The sequence below is a fragment of the Oncorhynchus mykiss genome, chromosome 28 (assembly GCF_013265735.2).
Source record: "Oncorhynchus mykiss isolate Arlee chromosome 28, USDA_OmykA_1.1, whole genome shotgun sequence".
Classification (NCBI taxonomy): domain Eukaryota; kingdom Metazoa; phylum Chordata; class Actinopteri; order Salmoniformes; family Salmonidae; genus Oncorhynchus; species Oncorhynchus mykiss.
This window is the reverse complement of record NC_048592.1, coordinates 1,276,804-1,294,757: the sequence shown is the minus strand read 5'-3', so window position 1 is coordinate 1,294,757 and position 17,954 is coordinate 1,276,804. Positions and strand designations below refer to the sequence as shown.

The following is a 17,954-nucleotide window of genomic DNA, read 5'->3' as shown; positions in this document are numbered from 1 at the left end:
CTCTGGAAATGTGTGGAGTGCCAGTATTAGCCTACGTTGCTACCGTGGCATCTAAAGCCAAAGATGGGAGTCATGGCGAGGACAGTGTTTCTCCATCACAGGTGAAGAATCTTTTAAACAAACAAAAAGGTTTCTACAAGCAGTTTTCGCAACAACAGGAAAATGGCTTAAAGAGCGTTGTCCAAATACTGATGGACTCAACTAACAAAATAATTGACAATCTGACCAGAGAGGTCCAGGACCTTAAAAACAGTTTGCAGATCTCCCAGGGAAAGGTGGATGTCCTAAAATACTTGCGTCAAGATGCCAACAAACTGTAAGCACTCTTGAGAGACATTAGCACTCTCTGTAAATCATTATTAACAATGACTGGGAAAACAGATTGTTGGCATCTTGGCCCCAGAGGATATCATGTCAAATGGTGTTGAAGTGTTGTGGTTACAAGTTCACATGCCTCATCTAAAGTCTCTTCTTTTAAGATGCTACTACAGGCCACCATGTGCTAACAGTCAGTATTTGAATAATACTGTATGTGTGCAATGCTTGACAATGTGTGCGATGTTAACAGAGGTATATTATCTGGGTGACCTGAACATTGACTGGTTAACTAGCGGATGTCAAGTTTTGGGTCCTTAAATGAAACTGGTATACTTTTTTATTTATCACAATTTTCTTTAACCAATTACTGTATGGTCTTTAATGCAAGGTCGACAGACAAGTTCCTTACTTTTTCTCCCTGAATAAAGGGAAAATTGCCTTTCTTGAATATAGGGTGAGACATTCTTACTAATTTGATAGAGAACCAGTTCGGATTTAAGTATAACTTTTTTATGACTGAAGCCTTTGGTGAGGTGACTAATGCTTTAAAATTGAATAATTTCTGCCTTACGAATTCATATTTAATGCCTTGCAATGAAGGGCACCTATTGGTAGATGGTTAAAAATAAAAGCAGAAATTGAATAGTGTATCAATACACCCAGTCACTACAAAGATACAAGCATCCGTCTAACTCAGTAGCTAGAGAGGAACGAAACAGCTCAGGGATTTCATCAGTCCAATGGTGAATTCATAACATTTACAGAGTTTAATGGCTGTGATAGGAAAAAACTGAGGATGGATCAACAACATTGTAGTTAATCCGCAATACTAACCTAAATGACAGAGTGAAAAGAAGGAATCCTGTGTAGAATAAAAATTATCCAAAACATGCATCCTGTTTGCAATAAGGCACTAACGAAAATGAAAACAAAAGGGGCGGATCCTTAAAGGTTAAAGGTCTTACTCACATTGGCTGCGGAGAGCATGATCACACAGTTTTATAGACTGAGTCACTGGTGCATCCTGCTTTCATTTTTGCTTGTAATCAGGAATCAGGAGGATAGTTATGGACAGATTTGCCAAATGGAAAGAGAGGGAGAGCTTTGTACGCCTCTCTGTGTGTGGAGTAAAGGTGGTCTAGAATTTTTTCCCCCTCTGATTGCATATTTAACATGCTGATTAGAAATGAGGTAAAACTGATTTAAGTTTCCCTGCATTAATGTCCCCAGCCACTAGGAGCGCCGCCGCTGGATGAGCGTTTTCCTGTTTGCTTATGGCGGAATACAGCTCATTGAGTGTGGTTTTAGTGCCAGCATCGGTCTGTGGTGGTATGTAGACAGCTATGAAAAATACAGATGAAAACTCTCTAGGTAGATAGTGTGGTCTACAACGTATCAAGAGATACTCTACCTCAGGTGAGCAAAACCTTAAGACTTCCTTAGATATCGTGTACCAGCTGTTGTTTACAGAAATTCATAGGCCCTCGTCCCGTGTCTTACCAGAGGCTGCTGTTCTGTCCTGCCAATAGAGTGTATAACCCACCAGCTGTATGTTCTTAATGTTGTGTCGTTCAGCCACGACTCGGTGAAACATAAGATATAACAGTTTTTAATGTCCCGTTGGCAGATTAGTCACTCATCGCCTAATCCTCACAAGGCATCCTGATCTCTTTCCGCAAAACCTACGTTTTCCTTTTCCAGCTAATCACAGGGATCTGGTTCTGGTCGGGCATCCATAGTATATCCCTTGCGTCCGACTCATTGAAGAAGAACTCCTCGTCCAACTTGAAGTGAGTAATCCCAGTTCTGATGTCCAGAAGCTCTTTTCGGTCATAAGAGACGGTAGCAGCAACATTATGTACAAAACAAGTTACGAACAACGCGAAAAGACAAACAAAATAGCATGGTTGGTTAAGAAGGCAGCCCTACCCTCCGGCGCCATCACTTTATATGTAGCGTCTATATTTTTGCTCAGTGTAAATGACAAGAAAGACACAGACAGTGATAAGGCTGATTCAAGCTAGTATTTTGTCATTTCATTTCAACCAAACTCAACACGAGACAGAGATGCTTATTTCAATGGCTATGATTCATTCAAGAGCAGAGAGATTCACTGAAAGATCCTGCTCATTATATTAACACCCTTTACTGCTGTCAATGTTTAATTGACAAACTCCCCAGTCCCTCCCGGTGACAAGAATACCCATAACATGATTTTTCCTGAAAATACAGAGGATCAACAACATTGCTTTCACTCCACATTACTGGTCTGTATAACACAGTGAAAAGAAGGAAGCCTGTATTTTTTTAAATCCACTCCAAATCATCCACTCTGTTCGTAATAAGGCCGTTAAGTAATACTGCAAGACAACACGGCAAAGGAATTAACTTTTTGTCCTAAATTAAAAACTATATATAGAGTGAAACCCTCTGTGTTTTCAAGTATTGTGGCGGCAGCATCATGTTATGGTTATGGTTGTCGCCAGCAGAGACTGGGGAGCTTGTCAGGATCAAAATAAATATGAAACCTAGCTTTTTTGTGGGACAATGACACACATTTTAATGCCAAAGACACACCAGAATTGCTTTCCAAGAGGTGTTGCGTGTTCCTTAGTGGTCCAGTCTCAGGTTTGAATATTGCTGTCCATCAACGATTCCCAGCCAAAGTTACTAAGCTTGAGCAATTTTGACAAAAACAGTGTATATATGTTGCCCAAGGAGTTGTGCAAAGTTGGTAGAATCGTGTTCAAAATTATTCACAGCTCTAAAGGCTGCCAAAGGTGCTTCGACCAAGTATTCTCTCTGGGGTGTGAAGACATACGCAAACAAGACATCTTGTTTTTCAATGTTTTATAATTAGAATCATTTTCTATAATTATCTTTCACTTCGAAAATGTGTAGTAGGTTGTGTAGATCCGTAGGGAAAATATCAAATTGCATCCCTTTTTAGATTACATTTTAAGGCAGCAAAATCTGAAAATAGTGCATAGTGAAAGTCTATACACCCATTGCACCATCTATTAATGCATTTTTCAACGGTCACCCTAGTGGATGTCTCCATGACTAGATCGGGTTGGGGCCATACAGGGGACTCAAGGGTTCCATACCAACAAATGTGATGAGATCTGAGTGAGATCAGTGCCATATTATGAGTGAGATCAGTGCCAAAAGATGTGACCACATTTATTAGGTTAGTAGGGAATGTGACTGGAGCTAGGGTTGTGGTTATAGGGTTTTGACTAGGGTTAGTGTTATGGCTAGGGTTAGTATTATGTCTAGGGTTAGGGTTACGGCTAGGATTGAGCCAGTGTGTGGATATGAAGCTAGGGTTAGGGTCAGTTTTATGGTTGTTGATGTTTACCTGGACGAGGTTGCCAGGGAGATGAGCAGGGCCTGCAGGATGCCCCTGATGTAGACGATGGGACTCTTCTTGGTGATGAAGAAGTACATGGCTGGTAGGATGAAGAGACCGTGCAGCACCAGTCCCATCACCACGGTGATAGCGTAGAACCCCAACTTCTTCCCCATGGCCGACGGGTCGTCCATCTCCAGGATCTTACCGGCAACCAGGAACACAATGCCGAAAGGGAAGTACCTGCGGTGGAACAGGAAATTAAGAGTTGTTTACATTGTAGATTCTCATTGTAGGTCCTTTTTTTTACCCAAATAGGCTAGTTTTTTAACAGAGCTGGCCTTTTGGGAGCCCTAAGCGAGATTTGGTTGGCCTTGCTCTTGACGGTGGAGAGAAACATTTTGGTTTTTAAGTTACTTTCCTGCAATTCTATACATTTGGGGTGTACAAAAAATGTAGCAGTTTTAAAGCAAGATTTCTGCAGTTCTACACATTTTTGCAATGAGGCAGAGAGACATTTTGTGAGAATACTCCTGGTAATTTTATAAAACATGTCAAGCAATTCTATTCATTTCGTTTTTATTTTTATATATATATTTTTAAAGTTGACATGGCTAACTGAGTGACTGTCAGTGACTGAAATAACAAGAGAAAAATTGCTGATCCACAACCAAATGTTGATCCTGCACCTTGTGCATTCTACTATTCTAACTCTCAACAGTAAGTTGAGACCCCAACTGAGTTCCTTGTGAGGGGCCTCTAGCTCTTACCAGATCACTATGGCGACAATCTTCAGGACAGCCTCGTTCAGACTCTGACAGAAGTTGACCAAGGCGCTGCCATTAGGCCCCATTCTTCCCAGCATGATACCTGGAGAGACCACCACCAACAACAACACATGGTGTTAGACTGAGACAACATGGACACCATACCGTGGGCCAGATTGATTTGATAATAGTTTGTGCTTTTACTATAGGGAATTGATAAACATTGAGGAAAGAACTAAAGTGTAAAGTTTAACTAGATGAAGGGCAGGGATGACAGTGATAGTATCTGATGTCACTCAAACATAATGGCACAACAAGGCAGTATGCCTTAGGGGGTTTGTGTGTGTGTCTGTGTGTTTGTGTGTGTGTGTGCATGCATGCGTCCACGTCGGTGTGTGCATTTGTTAGTGGAACTGTCCCTCACCCATAATGTCATCACAGGGTTAGAGGTCAGTGATGACGTCACTCACCCATGGTGGCGGAAAAGATGACGATCCCCAGGACGTTCATGCCATCGCTGGTCCCGGGCAGTGTGCGCATCTGGATGTCAGGCGGAGGTGTCAAGTCCAGGGAGAAGTTCTGGATGTCGGTGCCGTTGTCGTCCTGGACACCGTAGATATAGACCCTCCGGGTGGTGCTCTCCATCAGGGAGGCTGCCACCGTGGGTGGGGGGGCCTTCATGATGGGGATACTCCTGGTACGGTACTAATAAGACCAGATGTATACATGAAAATTATATTAAAATATTCAACATATACTGTATAAAGCTCTCTGTCAGGGCCACTTTGGGCAGGGGGGCTTCTTTATGGGAATACTCCTGGAACATTACTAAAGTAACAAGACCAGATATATACTTAGTGTACAAAACACCTTCCAAATATCAGAACAGCCTCAATTCATTGGGGCATGGACTCTACAAGGTGTCGAAAGCGTTCCACAGGGATGCTGGCCCATGTTGACTTCAAAGCTTCTCACAGTTGTGTCAAGTTGGCTGGATGTCCTTGGGTGATGGACCATTTTTGAAACACACGGGAAACTGCTGAGCGTGAAAAACCCAGCAGCGTTGCAGTTCTTGACACAAACTAGTGCACCTGGCACCTACTACCATACCCTTTTCAAAGGCACTTACTTAAAACTTTTGTCTTGCCCATTCACCCTCTGAATGGTACACATACACAATCAATGCCTCAATTGTCTCAAGGCTTAAAAATCCTTCTTTAACCTGTCTCCTCCCTTTCATCTACACTCATTGAAGTGGATTTAACAAGTGTCATCATTAAGGGATCATAGCTTTCACCTAAATTCACCTGGTCAGTCTATGTAATGGAAAGAGAGTTCATAATGTTTTGTACACTCAGTATATATACAGTATATATACAGTATATACATTAATGTCATACTGAAGTATCTAACATATTATGTGTAGATAGATATACAAGCTAAGCATGATGATGGTACGTGTATGAAAAAGAGTCAGAATTAGTTAAATATACTGTACTGAATGCATTTCGGTCAACGGTCACCCATAATTTGGTGAATTTGTATTTCAAATATACAGACTTCTATTTAAATTAATCTCATTCATCTCCTATTATCGGCATTTCATGCTTTGGCACTCCTCCTAAAACTCTTTAGGAAACTAAAATGGAAACGGCTACATTTCTATTATATACAGTATGATAATGTCATACTGCTCACCTGTTGGAAAGTTGCTTGGACCAAGTTGGCTGGGAACATGTTTCTGGAAGGGAAGAATAGAGAAAAGGGTTCAACTCTGTAGCCGGCTGACAGGTTTCAGAAATTAAAGTGTTGAAATAAGATGATTCACAATTTTTCAATCAAACTTTTTCATGTGAAGTTCAAATCTGTTATGTGACTAGACTTTCCAATAACAGACATGGAAGCACAGAATGTTCCAAATGAGGAGTCAGAGAACCTGACCGCATCCAAAAGCTTTACACTTTATTTTACAACCTTTTTTGGTGCACCACTTCTCTCTTTCACATCATCTTGTGGATAACCAGAAACTTTGTACACAATGTGTACAGTAGTAGCATTTTCAGTAGAACACATAGAAGTAGCAATGCCAAGGGTGTCTAAAGCGTTCATCAAGGAAAAGGGTGGCTACTTTGAAGAGTCTAAAATCTAACATTTATTTTGATTTGTTTAACACTTTTTTGGTTACTACATGATTCCATATGTATTATTTCATAGTTCTGATGTCTTCACTATTATTCTACAAAGTGTAAAATAGTACAAATGAAGAGAAACCCTTGAATGAGTAGGTGTGTCTAAACTTTTGACTGGTACTGTATACCGAAGGGTCTAGCCAGCTTGAGAGTCTGCACGTCACCACTTGGTACTGTAATTACATGTGTTCTAAGATAGCTTTATGTGATTATTAAGTGGCTTATAGGACTTATGAGTTTTTTATAGCAACCATAGTCCAAGCTTAATGTAGGTCTATCTTAGCCAGAGATGTCATGTTAGAACCTATGCATAATGCTATGTGTATATTCTAAATAACATTTACCAATAGACCTACTAAATTATGAATGTATAGTCAAAGAGTTACTCTATAAATGAGGGATGCATTTACTCAAATCAACTAATAAGATGTATTAGTCACAAATTAATTGACACTCAAATAATTACTGTGTACATAAAATACATTATACATTACAGTATAAGACAGAGTAAATGACTCTCAACTAATAAGAAATACGCGTGTCTTAATGTAGCTTTCAAAACAAGTTCTCAGTTAAACCAAAGGAGACTCTGATCTTTTGAATGTTATGACCAGACAACAGGAATGTGCCTGATAACCGGTCAACCCAACATACAATTTTGACCCGGTCTCTCTGAACATACCTAATATACAGCTCTTGAAACAATCCAAGCACAACAATTTAATTCACATAATTACATTCACAACCTCAGGTTCAGTTTTAATCACTTTCAGCCTTGGAAGGCACCAGGAGACAAATGGAATCTCCTTCACTTTGCGGGAATGTCCCTCCCAGGGCTGGAGGTGCGAGCTCAGGATGAGCGTCGCTATTTGAAATGCAAACATATGGCCAGTGCTAGAGGCATCACTACAGACCCTGGTTCAATTCCAGGCTGTATCACAACCGACCGTGATTGGGAGTCCCATAGGGCATCACACAATTGACCCAGCGTCGTCCAGGTTAGGGTTTGGCCGTGGTAGGCCGTCATTGTAAATAAGAATTTGTTCTTAACTGACTTGCCTAGTTAAAAAATGGTTCAATAAACATTTTAAAAAATATATGTATATAGTGCAATAATAAACAACCTGCTCGATAAACATTTGTAAAATTCACTGTATAAATATAATGTGATTAATTTGTTGATTGATGGTTTTAAGAAATAAAGAAAAAAATATTATTGATATACTGATATAAAGTATTGAAGTGCAGTATATTTAATCACTAGGTCATACCTGTAAACTGTGTAGGTGACAAATAAATTGGATTTGAATTTGACTTGATTTATAGTAGATTCCATTACTAAGTCATCTGGTCCTCCATGAGAGTCAAGCATGCCAATAAACCACTCTGGTAATCAAACACAGTGTGGATCAGAAGGAAACACTGACCTCAATGCCACTAATTAAACCTACACCATTACACACGTTCATACACACATCACATTAAACACACACGCAAGCTCACAGCCATAAGCACACACATACTTGGACATGCAGACGCACACATACACCTCACACAAACATGCACAAAAAGAGGCGCACCGACATAAGCACATATATACACTGGCATGATAGATGAAGGCAGGGAGGGAGGCTCTAAAGCTTTAGGGTAAATCCTGAGCACAGCTGTCCTCTGGGATAAAACAAACCCCACACAGCAACAACAAGGACAGGCAGGATCCCTCCTCCTGGCCTCACGTACATGTGCCATAGCTGCTGCCTAGGTAGATACCAGGGTTGGGGTCAATTCCAATTCCACATGTTCCTTATTGAAAAGCTTTAAAGTCAATTGGAACTGGAATTTCAGTGTACTTCCAGAATTAACTAGAATTGAAATGGAATTGACTTCAACCCTGGTATAGATACACAGGTCATTGTCCCACACATTTTCAAAATGTCACAGGGCTTAGCACTCACTTTTCATTTTATAATTTCTCAAGATTAAAAAAAACACATCAATAATTGCGCAGTTACCCTCTGCATCAGTTCCCTATGTTTAACAGCATGCAACAGGCTAATGCACATGCTCAGCTCTAATCAAAATACACCTGAATGAGTACCACCTATACTTACACAATGACAATAAAAGATATTCAGTGTTCCTTAATCAGTTATATTTAATAGTAATAATGTAGTAATAAAGTGCCATTGTCTGTGTAGAGTCTCTCACATGAGGACTCTGTGTTGTAGGGAAGGGCCACAGAGTCTGGCTTAACATACACTTTTTCACATCATAAATCTGATTACCTGTTACCATTTTCTGATACAGGACACCACATGACAAGGTAGGTGTTCAGCTCTAACAAAAAAATATACACGTTTGTGAACAAACACGTGTGCCAACTTACTGCCTTTTTATTTATTATGTTTACTATAACATATGGTAAATGTTTGTTAATCATTAATACTAAACGATAATAAAGTCATTATAAACTGCATTTGTCTGTGTAGTAAAGCCTCCCTACGAGCGGTCCCTGTGTGTAGGTAAGGGCCATAGGCCTGTGACTGGGAGCTGTGTAGGGCCATAGGCCTGTGACTGGGTGACTAAGTGCTTGTGACAGTGGCCCACTGACCGACTGTTATGGTCATACACACTGTGATGCTCTGAGTCAGTCTAGCGTGTCCCTGTGTCTAACCCTAAACCCACACTCCATCCCTCACCTGCTTAATTAGCTTAGCTGTGACCCACTGACAGAGGAGGCATTAGGCTTTACATCCTGTGTGCGTTCGTGTCACTGAAACACACATGCACGCACACACACACACTCCGTGAGACTGAGACGGCACATGACACAGCACACATGGTTAACCACCAGGGTGGCTGGGTGAGAGACAACCAGACGCTGGAGATTTAATGCACGGTAGAACATCAGAGTATGTACAATGTTCTTTTTTTATACCACGATGCTGGATGCTAACACAGTAACAGTAACAAAAACAGTAACAAACGCACCTGGGGGCAGCCAGTGTTGCAGTTTTGCCTATCGCAAACTTTAGCTTTAAAAGAGCAGTTATATTGTCAATTAAGCAGTTCATAGCTTAATATTTTCCAAATATAGACCCTGGCCTTATATTTCCAAATATTTGTTCAAATATTACCAAAATATCTCTGGCACAGTTGAATTAAACAGTTCAAAACTCTCACTGGAGAAATGTGAAAAGGAATGGTCTGGGTTAAATGTTGTCTTGGGGAGCTACAGTACCAAATAATTCATCCTCTCTGGGGTGATGGTGAACAGAGGTTGAACCAGAGACGTATGTTTTCTATATACATGATTGGGTTGAACTGAGGCGACAGAGGTGGTCATAAAGTCTGTAGTTTACATACACCTTAGCCAATTACATTTAAACTCAGTTTTTCACAATTCCTGACATTTATTCTCAGTAAAAATTCCCTGTCTTAGGTCAGTTAGGATCACCACTTTATTTTAAGAATGTGAAATGTCAGAATTATAGTAGAGAGAATTATTTATTTCATCTTTTATTTCAGCTTTTCACATTCTCAGTGGGTCAGAAGTTTACATACACTCAATTAGCATTTGGTAGCATTGCTTTTAAATTCTTTAACTTGGGTCAAACGTTTCGGGTAGCCTTCCACAAGCTTCCCACAATAAGTTGGGTGAATTCTGGCGCATTCCTCCTGATAGAGCTGGTGTGTAGGCCTCCTTGCTCGCACACGCTTTTTCAATTCTGCCCACACATTTTCTATAGGCTTGAGGTCAGGGCTTTGTGATGGCCACTCCAATACTTTGACTTTGTTGTCCTTAAGCCATTTTGCCACAACTATGGAAATATGCTTGGGGTCATTGTCTATTTGGAAGACCCATTTGCGACCAAGCTTTAACTTCCTGACTGATGTCTTGAGATGTTGCTTCAATATATCCACATAATTTTCTTCTTCAAGATGCCATCTATTTTATGAAGTGCACCAGTCCCTCCTGCAGCAAAGTACCCCCACAACATGATGCTGCCACCCCCATGCTTCACGGTTGGGAAGTGTTGGTGTTCTTCGGCTTGCAAGCCTCCCCCTTTTTCCTTGAAACATAATGATGGTCATTATTGCCAAACAGTTCTATTTTTGTTTCATCAGACCAGAGGACATTTCTCCAAAAAGTACAATCTTTGTCCCCATGTGTAGTTGCAAACCGTAGTCTGGCTTTTTTATGGCGGTTTTGGAGCAGTGGCTTCTTCCTTGCTGAGCGGCCTTTCAGGTTATTAAAAAATATATATATACAGTGCCTTGCGAAAGTATTCGGCCCCCTTGAACTTTGCGACCTTTTGCCACATTTCAGGCTTCAAACATAAAGATATAAAACTGTATTTTTTTGTGAAGAATCAACAACAAGTGGGACACAATCATGAAGTGGAACGACATTTATTGGATATTTCAAACTTTTTTAACAAATCAAAAACTGAAAAATTGGGCGTGCAAAATTATTCAGCCCCTTTACTTTCAGTGCAGCAAACTCTCCAGAAGTTCAGTGAGGATCTCTGAATGATCCAATGTTGACCTAAAAGGCTAATGATGATAAATACAATCATGAAGAACAAGGAACACACCAGGCAGGTCCGAGATACTGTTGTGAAGAAGTTTAAAGCCGGATTTGGATACAAAAAGATTTCCCAAGCTTTAAACATCCCAAGGAGCACTGTGCAAGCGATAATATTGAAATGGAAGGAGTATCAGACCACTGCAAATCTACCAAGACCTGGCCGTCCCTCTAAACTTTCAGCTCATACAAGGAGAAGACTGATCAGAGATGCAGCCAAGAGGCCCATGATCACTCTGGATGAACTGCAGAGATCTACAGCTGAGGTGGGAGACTCTGTCCATAGGACAACAATCAGTCGTATATTGCACAAATCTGGCCTTTATGGAAGAGTGGCAAGAAGAAAACCATTTCTTAAAGATATCCATAAAAGTGTCGTTTAAAGTTTGCCACAAGCCACCTGGGAGACACACCAAACATGTGGAAGAAGGTGCTCTGGTCAGATGAAACCAAAATGGAACTTTTTGGCAACAATGCAAAACGTTATGTTTGGCGTAAAAGCAACACAGCTCATCACCCTGAACACACCACCCCCACTGTCAAACATGGTGGTGGCAGCATCATGGTTTGGGCCTGCTTTTCTTCAGCAGGGACAGGGAAGATGGTTAAAATTGATGGGTAGATGGATGGAGCCAAATACAGGACCATTCTGGAAGAAAACCTGATGGAGTCTGCAAAAGACCTGAGACTGGGTCGGAGATTTGTCTTCCAACAAGACAATGATCCAAAACATAAAGCAAAATCTACAATGGAATGGTTCAAAAATAAACATATCCAGGTGTTAGAATGGCCAAGTCAAAGTCCAGACCTGAATCCAATCGAGAATCTGTGGAAAGAACTGAAAACTGCTGTTCACAAATGCTCTCCATCCAACCTCACTGAGCTCGAGCTGTTTTGCAAGGAGGAATAGGAAAAAATTTCAGTCTCTCGATGTGCAAAACTGATAGACATACCCCAAGCGACTTACAGCTGTAATCGCAGCAAAAGGTGGCGCTACAAAGTATTAACTTAAGGGGGCTGAATAATTTTGCATGCCCAATTTTTCAGTTTTTGATTTGTTAAAAAAGTTTGAAATATCCAATAAATGTCGTTCCACTTCATGATTGTGTCACTTGTTGTTGATTCTTCACAAAAAAATACAGTTTTATATCTTTATGTTTGAAGCCTGAAATGTGGCAAAAGGTCGCAAAGTTCAAGGGGGCCGAATACTTTCGCAAGGCACTGTATTTCACCTTTATTTAACCAGGTAGGCTAGTTGAGAACAAGTTTTCATTTGCAACTGCGACCTGGCCAAGATAAAGCAAAGCAGTTCGACACATACAACAACACAGGGTTACACATGGAATAAACAAACATACAATCAATAATACAGTAGAAAAGTCTATATACATCATGTGCAAATGAGGTAGGATAAGGGAGGGATAAGGCAATAAATAGGCCATGGTGTCGAAGTAATTACAACATAGCAAATAAACACTGGAATGGTAGGATGTGCAGAAGATGAATGTGCAAGTAGAGATACTGGGGTGCAAAGGAGCAAGATAAATAAATAAATACAGTATGGGGATGAGGTAGATTGGATGGGCTATTTACAGATTGGCTATGTACAGGTGCAGTGATCAGTGAGCTGCTCTGACAGCTGGTGCTTAAAGCTAGTGAGGGAGGTAAGAGTCTCCAGCTTTAGTGTTTTTTGCAGTTATGGCGATATAGGATTTGTTTTATTGTGAATATAGAGACGTTTGTACCTGTTTCCTCCAACATCTTCACAAGGTCCTTTGCTGTTGTTCTGGGATTGATTTGCACTTTCTCACCAAAGTGTGTTCATCTCTAGGAGACAGAACGCGTATCCTTCCTGAGCGGTATGACGGCTGCGTGGTCCCATGGTGTTTATACTTGCGTACTATTGTTTGTACAGATGACCCACTGGAATTGTGATACAGTGAATTATAAGTGAAATAATCGGTCTGTAAACAATTGTTGGAAAAATGACTTGTGTCATGCACAAAGTAGATGTCCTAACCAACTTGCCAAAACTATAGTTTGTCAACAAGAAATTTGCGGAGTGGTTGAAAAACGAGTTTTAATGACTCTAACCTAAGTGTATGTAAACTTCTGACTTCAACTGTATATAGGACACAATAATGATCCATTAGCTGGAGCGTTGACACGGTGGCATTGGATGGAAAAGAGAACAAAGAGAATAAAAATGCTGCTTTTTAATGATTTTTAATAATGCATCAAAGATGCACTCTCGAACTTTTGCATAATTTCAGCCAGTAGTTTTGAAAGTGGTGTTCACGAGCCAAAAGTGGTCCCCGTTTTTTGTGTACTACGTCATCAAATTGTGTACTACGTCGTCAAATTGTGTACTACGTCGTCAAATTGTGTACTACGTCATCAAATTGTGTACTACGTCGTCAAATTGTGTACTACGTCGTCAAATTGTGTACTACGTCATCAAATTGTGTACTACGTCATCAAATTGTGTACTGCGTCATCAAATTGTGTACGGCGTCATCAAATTGTGTACTACGTCATCAAATTGTGTACTACGTCGTCAAATTGTGTACTACGTCGTCAAATTGTGTACTACGTCATCAAATTGTGTACTACGTCGTCAAATTGTGTACTACGTCGTCAAATTGTGTACTACGTCATCAAATTGTGTACTACGTCATCAAATTGTGTACTACGTCATCAAATTGTGTACTGCGTCATCAAATTGTGTACGGCGTCATCAAATTGTGTACTACGTCATCAAATTGTGTACTACGTCGTCAAATTGTGTACTACGTCGTCAAATTGTGTACTACGTCATCAAATTGTGTACTACGTCGTCAAATTGTGTACTACGTCGTCAAATTGTGTACTACGTCATCAAATTGTGTACTACGTCATCAAATTGTGTACGGCGTCATCCATTTCGAATTACTTGTTACGTCCTTCAATTTTATATTAAAAAATTGGACGATATGTTACGAATCCAATTAACACTATATCTTACAAATGTCTTGTGCTTAAGATCTTGGAGTGCATAAGGCATTTTGAGGGCCATGGTTATTTGCTGGCCTACATCCCAAATGGCACCCTATTCATAGGTTACCATTTGGGACGCAACCAATGGTAATTATATTCCAAGGCTCTGCTGAGGATTGTTGTTGTTAACTGAGGAGGTGAAGCTAAGAGCTGGAAGCCCCTTAGCTGCCTGCTACAATCTCCACACGGAACGCACATGCACACATGCACGCACACACTCACGGACACACGCATGTCTTACTGGTTTTATCATTTATCATTTATCATATCAAATCATTTTTCTAAAGCCTGCCTCAAACAAATTCTGATGAAGGGGAGGTCTCTTACTGTGTGAGGTCTAGAGAGTCTTGGGAATCTGCAGTTGCCATGTTACTGTGTAAAAACCCTTGTAAGAAATGTTGCTTTTATAAAAGTCACTATGTGAATACATTTGATTTATTGAACAACAAAGCCTTTAGCATGTCAATAGTCACAGAGTACAGAGGCTTGAAGAGGAACTGACAAAGTAATAGCAATATTCCTGTCTAGAATATATTTTGCACTGGGGAACAACTGTTTATTGTAAACGTGACAAATAAAACCCCTCAACATTGCAACCCTTGAATAATTGAACCTTCACTGTAGGCTGATTTTAGAATGATTCAATTCAGTAGGACACGCAACAACATAGGTCAAAGGTCAATGTAATGATCTTCTTCCTGTCTCTTACCGAATCAGATCAAGCAGGGCGTCAGCGGAGCTCATGATTGGCTTGCCGCTGTCCTCGTTGTCCTCCTTCTGGGCGGCGCCCCCTGGGTGGATGATGGTAACCATGAGGATGCCCACCACCACCGCCACAAAGGTGGTCCACAGGTAGTAGGAGACGGTCATGATGCCCAGGCGGCTGGAACACTTGGCATCCAAGGCTGCTAGCCCCGACATCAAACTGGAGAGAGAGAGAGAAGAGAAAAAGAATGGTTAGGAAGTGAAAGAGCCAGGCAGATCATCACAGGGAGAGAAGACAGAGAGAAACAGAATGGTTAGGGGGCACTTGGTAGACAAACACCCCACGTCTTACTGGACAGAGGACCACCCAGAGACCCCTACCAGACTACCAAGGAGCCCCAAGCCCCCTCAATTCCACACCAGACCCAGCACACCTCACAGGCCCTACCCACCACCAGAGCATCACCACTTCCATCGGCACAGCCAGACTGGACCAGGCCCAGCCAACTACCCCACACCAGACCACCACCTCTACCAGACCAGAGAGGCAGACCCCCCCGGCCCAGATCTGGCCACCCTCCACGGGGCCCAACAGCAGGACCAGCGCAGCTACGCTGAGGCCCTCAGCGGAAAGGAGAACTCTGGAGGATTGAGTGAGATTAAACAGCTCCTCCAGTATACCTGCACTAAACTCCACTCAATGCACACGCATACACTGCTGTACTAAGAGTTTACTTGTTCAATAGAAAGAAGGAAAAAATAAAAAGAGAACCCGTTTGCTGTTATCCATTGTTTATCTCACTCCTAACAACTTAGTAATTACTGTATTTTTTACTGTGCTATTCTTTCTTAATTGCAACGTGAAATCACTATCAGTTAGCATGTGAAACATTCAGGGCCTAAACTTGTCAATCTTTGGACTGAAGAGTTTACCACTGAAAATATGTTGATGTCATCATTCTGCAGGAGACATGGTGTAAGGCAGACATTGTCACTCACTGTCACTCACAGGCCCAGGGAAATGTGCTGATCTGTGGAGACACACATGCGCTCACAGGCACACTATCTGACCTAACGACCACACGAGGGGACAGCTTTATTACAGTCCATACTGTTTCTGTCTTAATCTGCCCCATAGAAATAACAGTGACAGCACCATAAACAAAAACGGAAGGGATTTGTTGTAGCTCTGTCAAAGCCTGAGTCTGTACTTTGTTAATGGTAGGTTATGGGGGGGGGGACTCTTTGGGGAGATTCACCTATTACTGACCTCTTGGCCACAGCACAGTAGACTATATGATTACAGACATTGACCCTTTCTCTCTCAGCTAATTCACCATCAAGCCACTAACACCTCTGTCTGATCACAGCCAAATTACATTGTTCCTCAAAAGTACAGACTTGGAAACAACCACACATTCACACCCCAGAAAGCTGTGCAACTTCAGAAATTCATACAGATGGGCCCAAAACAGCACAGAAGGCAACCAGTAACCAAAAAATCCAAACACAATAACTTTCTAGATACCACATACACTCATAGAAAAGAAGGCATCAATCTAGCAGTAAAACATATAAACAATATTTTCAGGCAAACGGCAAAAGAAGCACAACTGAAATAGATTTTAAAAATAAATACATTAAAATACCAATGACCACTCGTTTGATACAGATTTTAAAATTATCAGGAAAAAAATTGGAAAATTGGAACACTATCAAACCAAAAGCACAAAGTGCCAAATAATGGTGAATTACGCCTTCATTACTATGAGACTTTAAAACTCTATAAACGTACAATCAGAACCAAAAAAGCACAGCACATCAGCAAGCAACTGACACTAGTCCAGTGATACCCTCTCATATCAATACCAAGCTCTGCAATGCCAAACACTGAGCAAAGAAAAAAGTCCCCTAATCCAGCTGATCCTGGGGTTGAGTTCACAGACCTGTTCTACTAACACACTGAAGCCTCAGGACCAGAACATCCAATCAATCAGAATAAACCAAATTACAACACAGTCAAAACAAAACTACATTACCTATTGGGAAACACAAGCACAAGGCAAAATGCATTGCTATCTGGCACTACATCAACAGTAAACCATGGCAAACTATTTGACCATGGTTACTGATCAAAACCTGTACAAAGTACAGGCTCAGTGAGCACAGCCTTGCCATTGAGAATGGTAGACACAGGAAACATGGCTCCCTGTAGAGGAAAGGCTGTGCAACCACTGCACCACAGCAGGACCTGAGACACAGCTGGATTTCCTGACAAAATGTTTAAAAAATATAAAACTAAAAGTGTAATTTCCCCAAATTTGAAACCCTTATTCAAGGTTTCAGAGACCTCTCTGATGATAATAGGCTACCGTCCTGTTTGGGGAAGACGCAGAGAGCTGTAGGTTGGCAGCGCACTACATTGCTGTCTGCAAAAATATGAGGGACCGTGTCTGACAGACCAACCTGCACATGTCCTCTATGCCATTGTTATTCTCCATTGTATGATTATTTTTTACCCTTGATTATTGTTGCTACTGATTGTCCATTTGACAATATTGATTATTATTATTTTAAATATGTTAATGTTGTAAATGAATCACTCAGTCTCCTAAATACGCTTTGGCAACATGTATATTGTTACGTCATGCCAATAAAGCAAATTGAATAGAATTGAGAGAGAGAGAGAGCGCGAGAAAGAGAGAGACTGGAAAATCAGACTGTAGACAGTGAGTAGAGTGAGCGAACGAGAGAAAGAGAGAGAGAGCTAACGGTTGATTAAATGGTTAGCTACCTCTTGTTCTCGTCTGTATAGTGTATTGGGACATTCATGTGAAATACACTTTTTAAAGGTTGAACGCAGTCGTTTTTATCTCAACATCAAATATGAACTAATTAACTAATTTAACTAATTTGCCGCCTGGTGATGGGACGAAACTCCATCCCACCGAAACGGGCTGAAATTTCAGTCGGCCTTTTAAAACAGCTCCTACACTAAA

At 40.9% G+C, this 17,954-nt stretch overlaps 1 protein-coding gene across 2 annotated transcripts in view; it reads right to left on the bottom strand.

Moving 5' to 3' along the window:
- The window catches only part of LOC110509189 (excitatory amino acid transporter 5-like), a 73,565-nt gene that overhangs the window by 22,775 nt on the left and 32,836 nt on the right, over window positions 1-17,954 (bottom strand). For both annotated transcript variants that reach the window (XM_036966850.1, XM_036966849.1), the window contains exons 3-7: window positions 14,960-15,175; window positions 6,136-6,178; window positions 4,908-5,142; window positions 4,441-4,540; window positions 3,680-3,913 (exon numbers count right to left, since the gene is read on the bottom strand). In XM_036966850.1, the coding sequence (XP_036822745.1) occupies window positions 3,680-3,913; window positions 4,441-4,540; window positions 4,908-5,142; window positions 6,136-6,178; window positions 14,960-15,175 (828 nt within the window). The remainder of the gene's footprint in view (window positions 1-3,679; window positions 3,914-4,440; window positions 4,541-4,907; window positions 5,143-6,135; window positions 6,179-14,959; window positions 15,176-17,954) is intronic.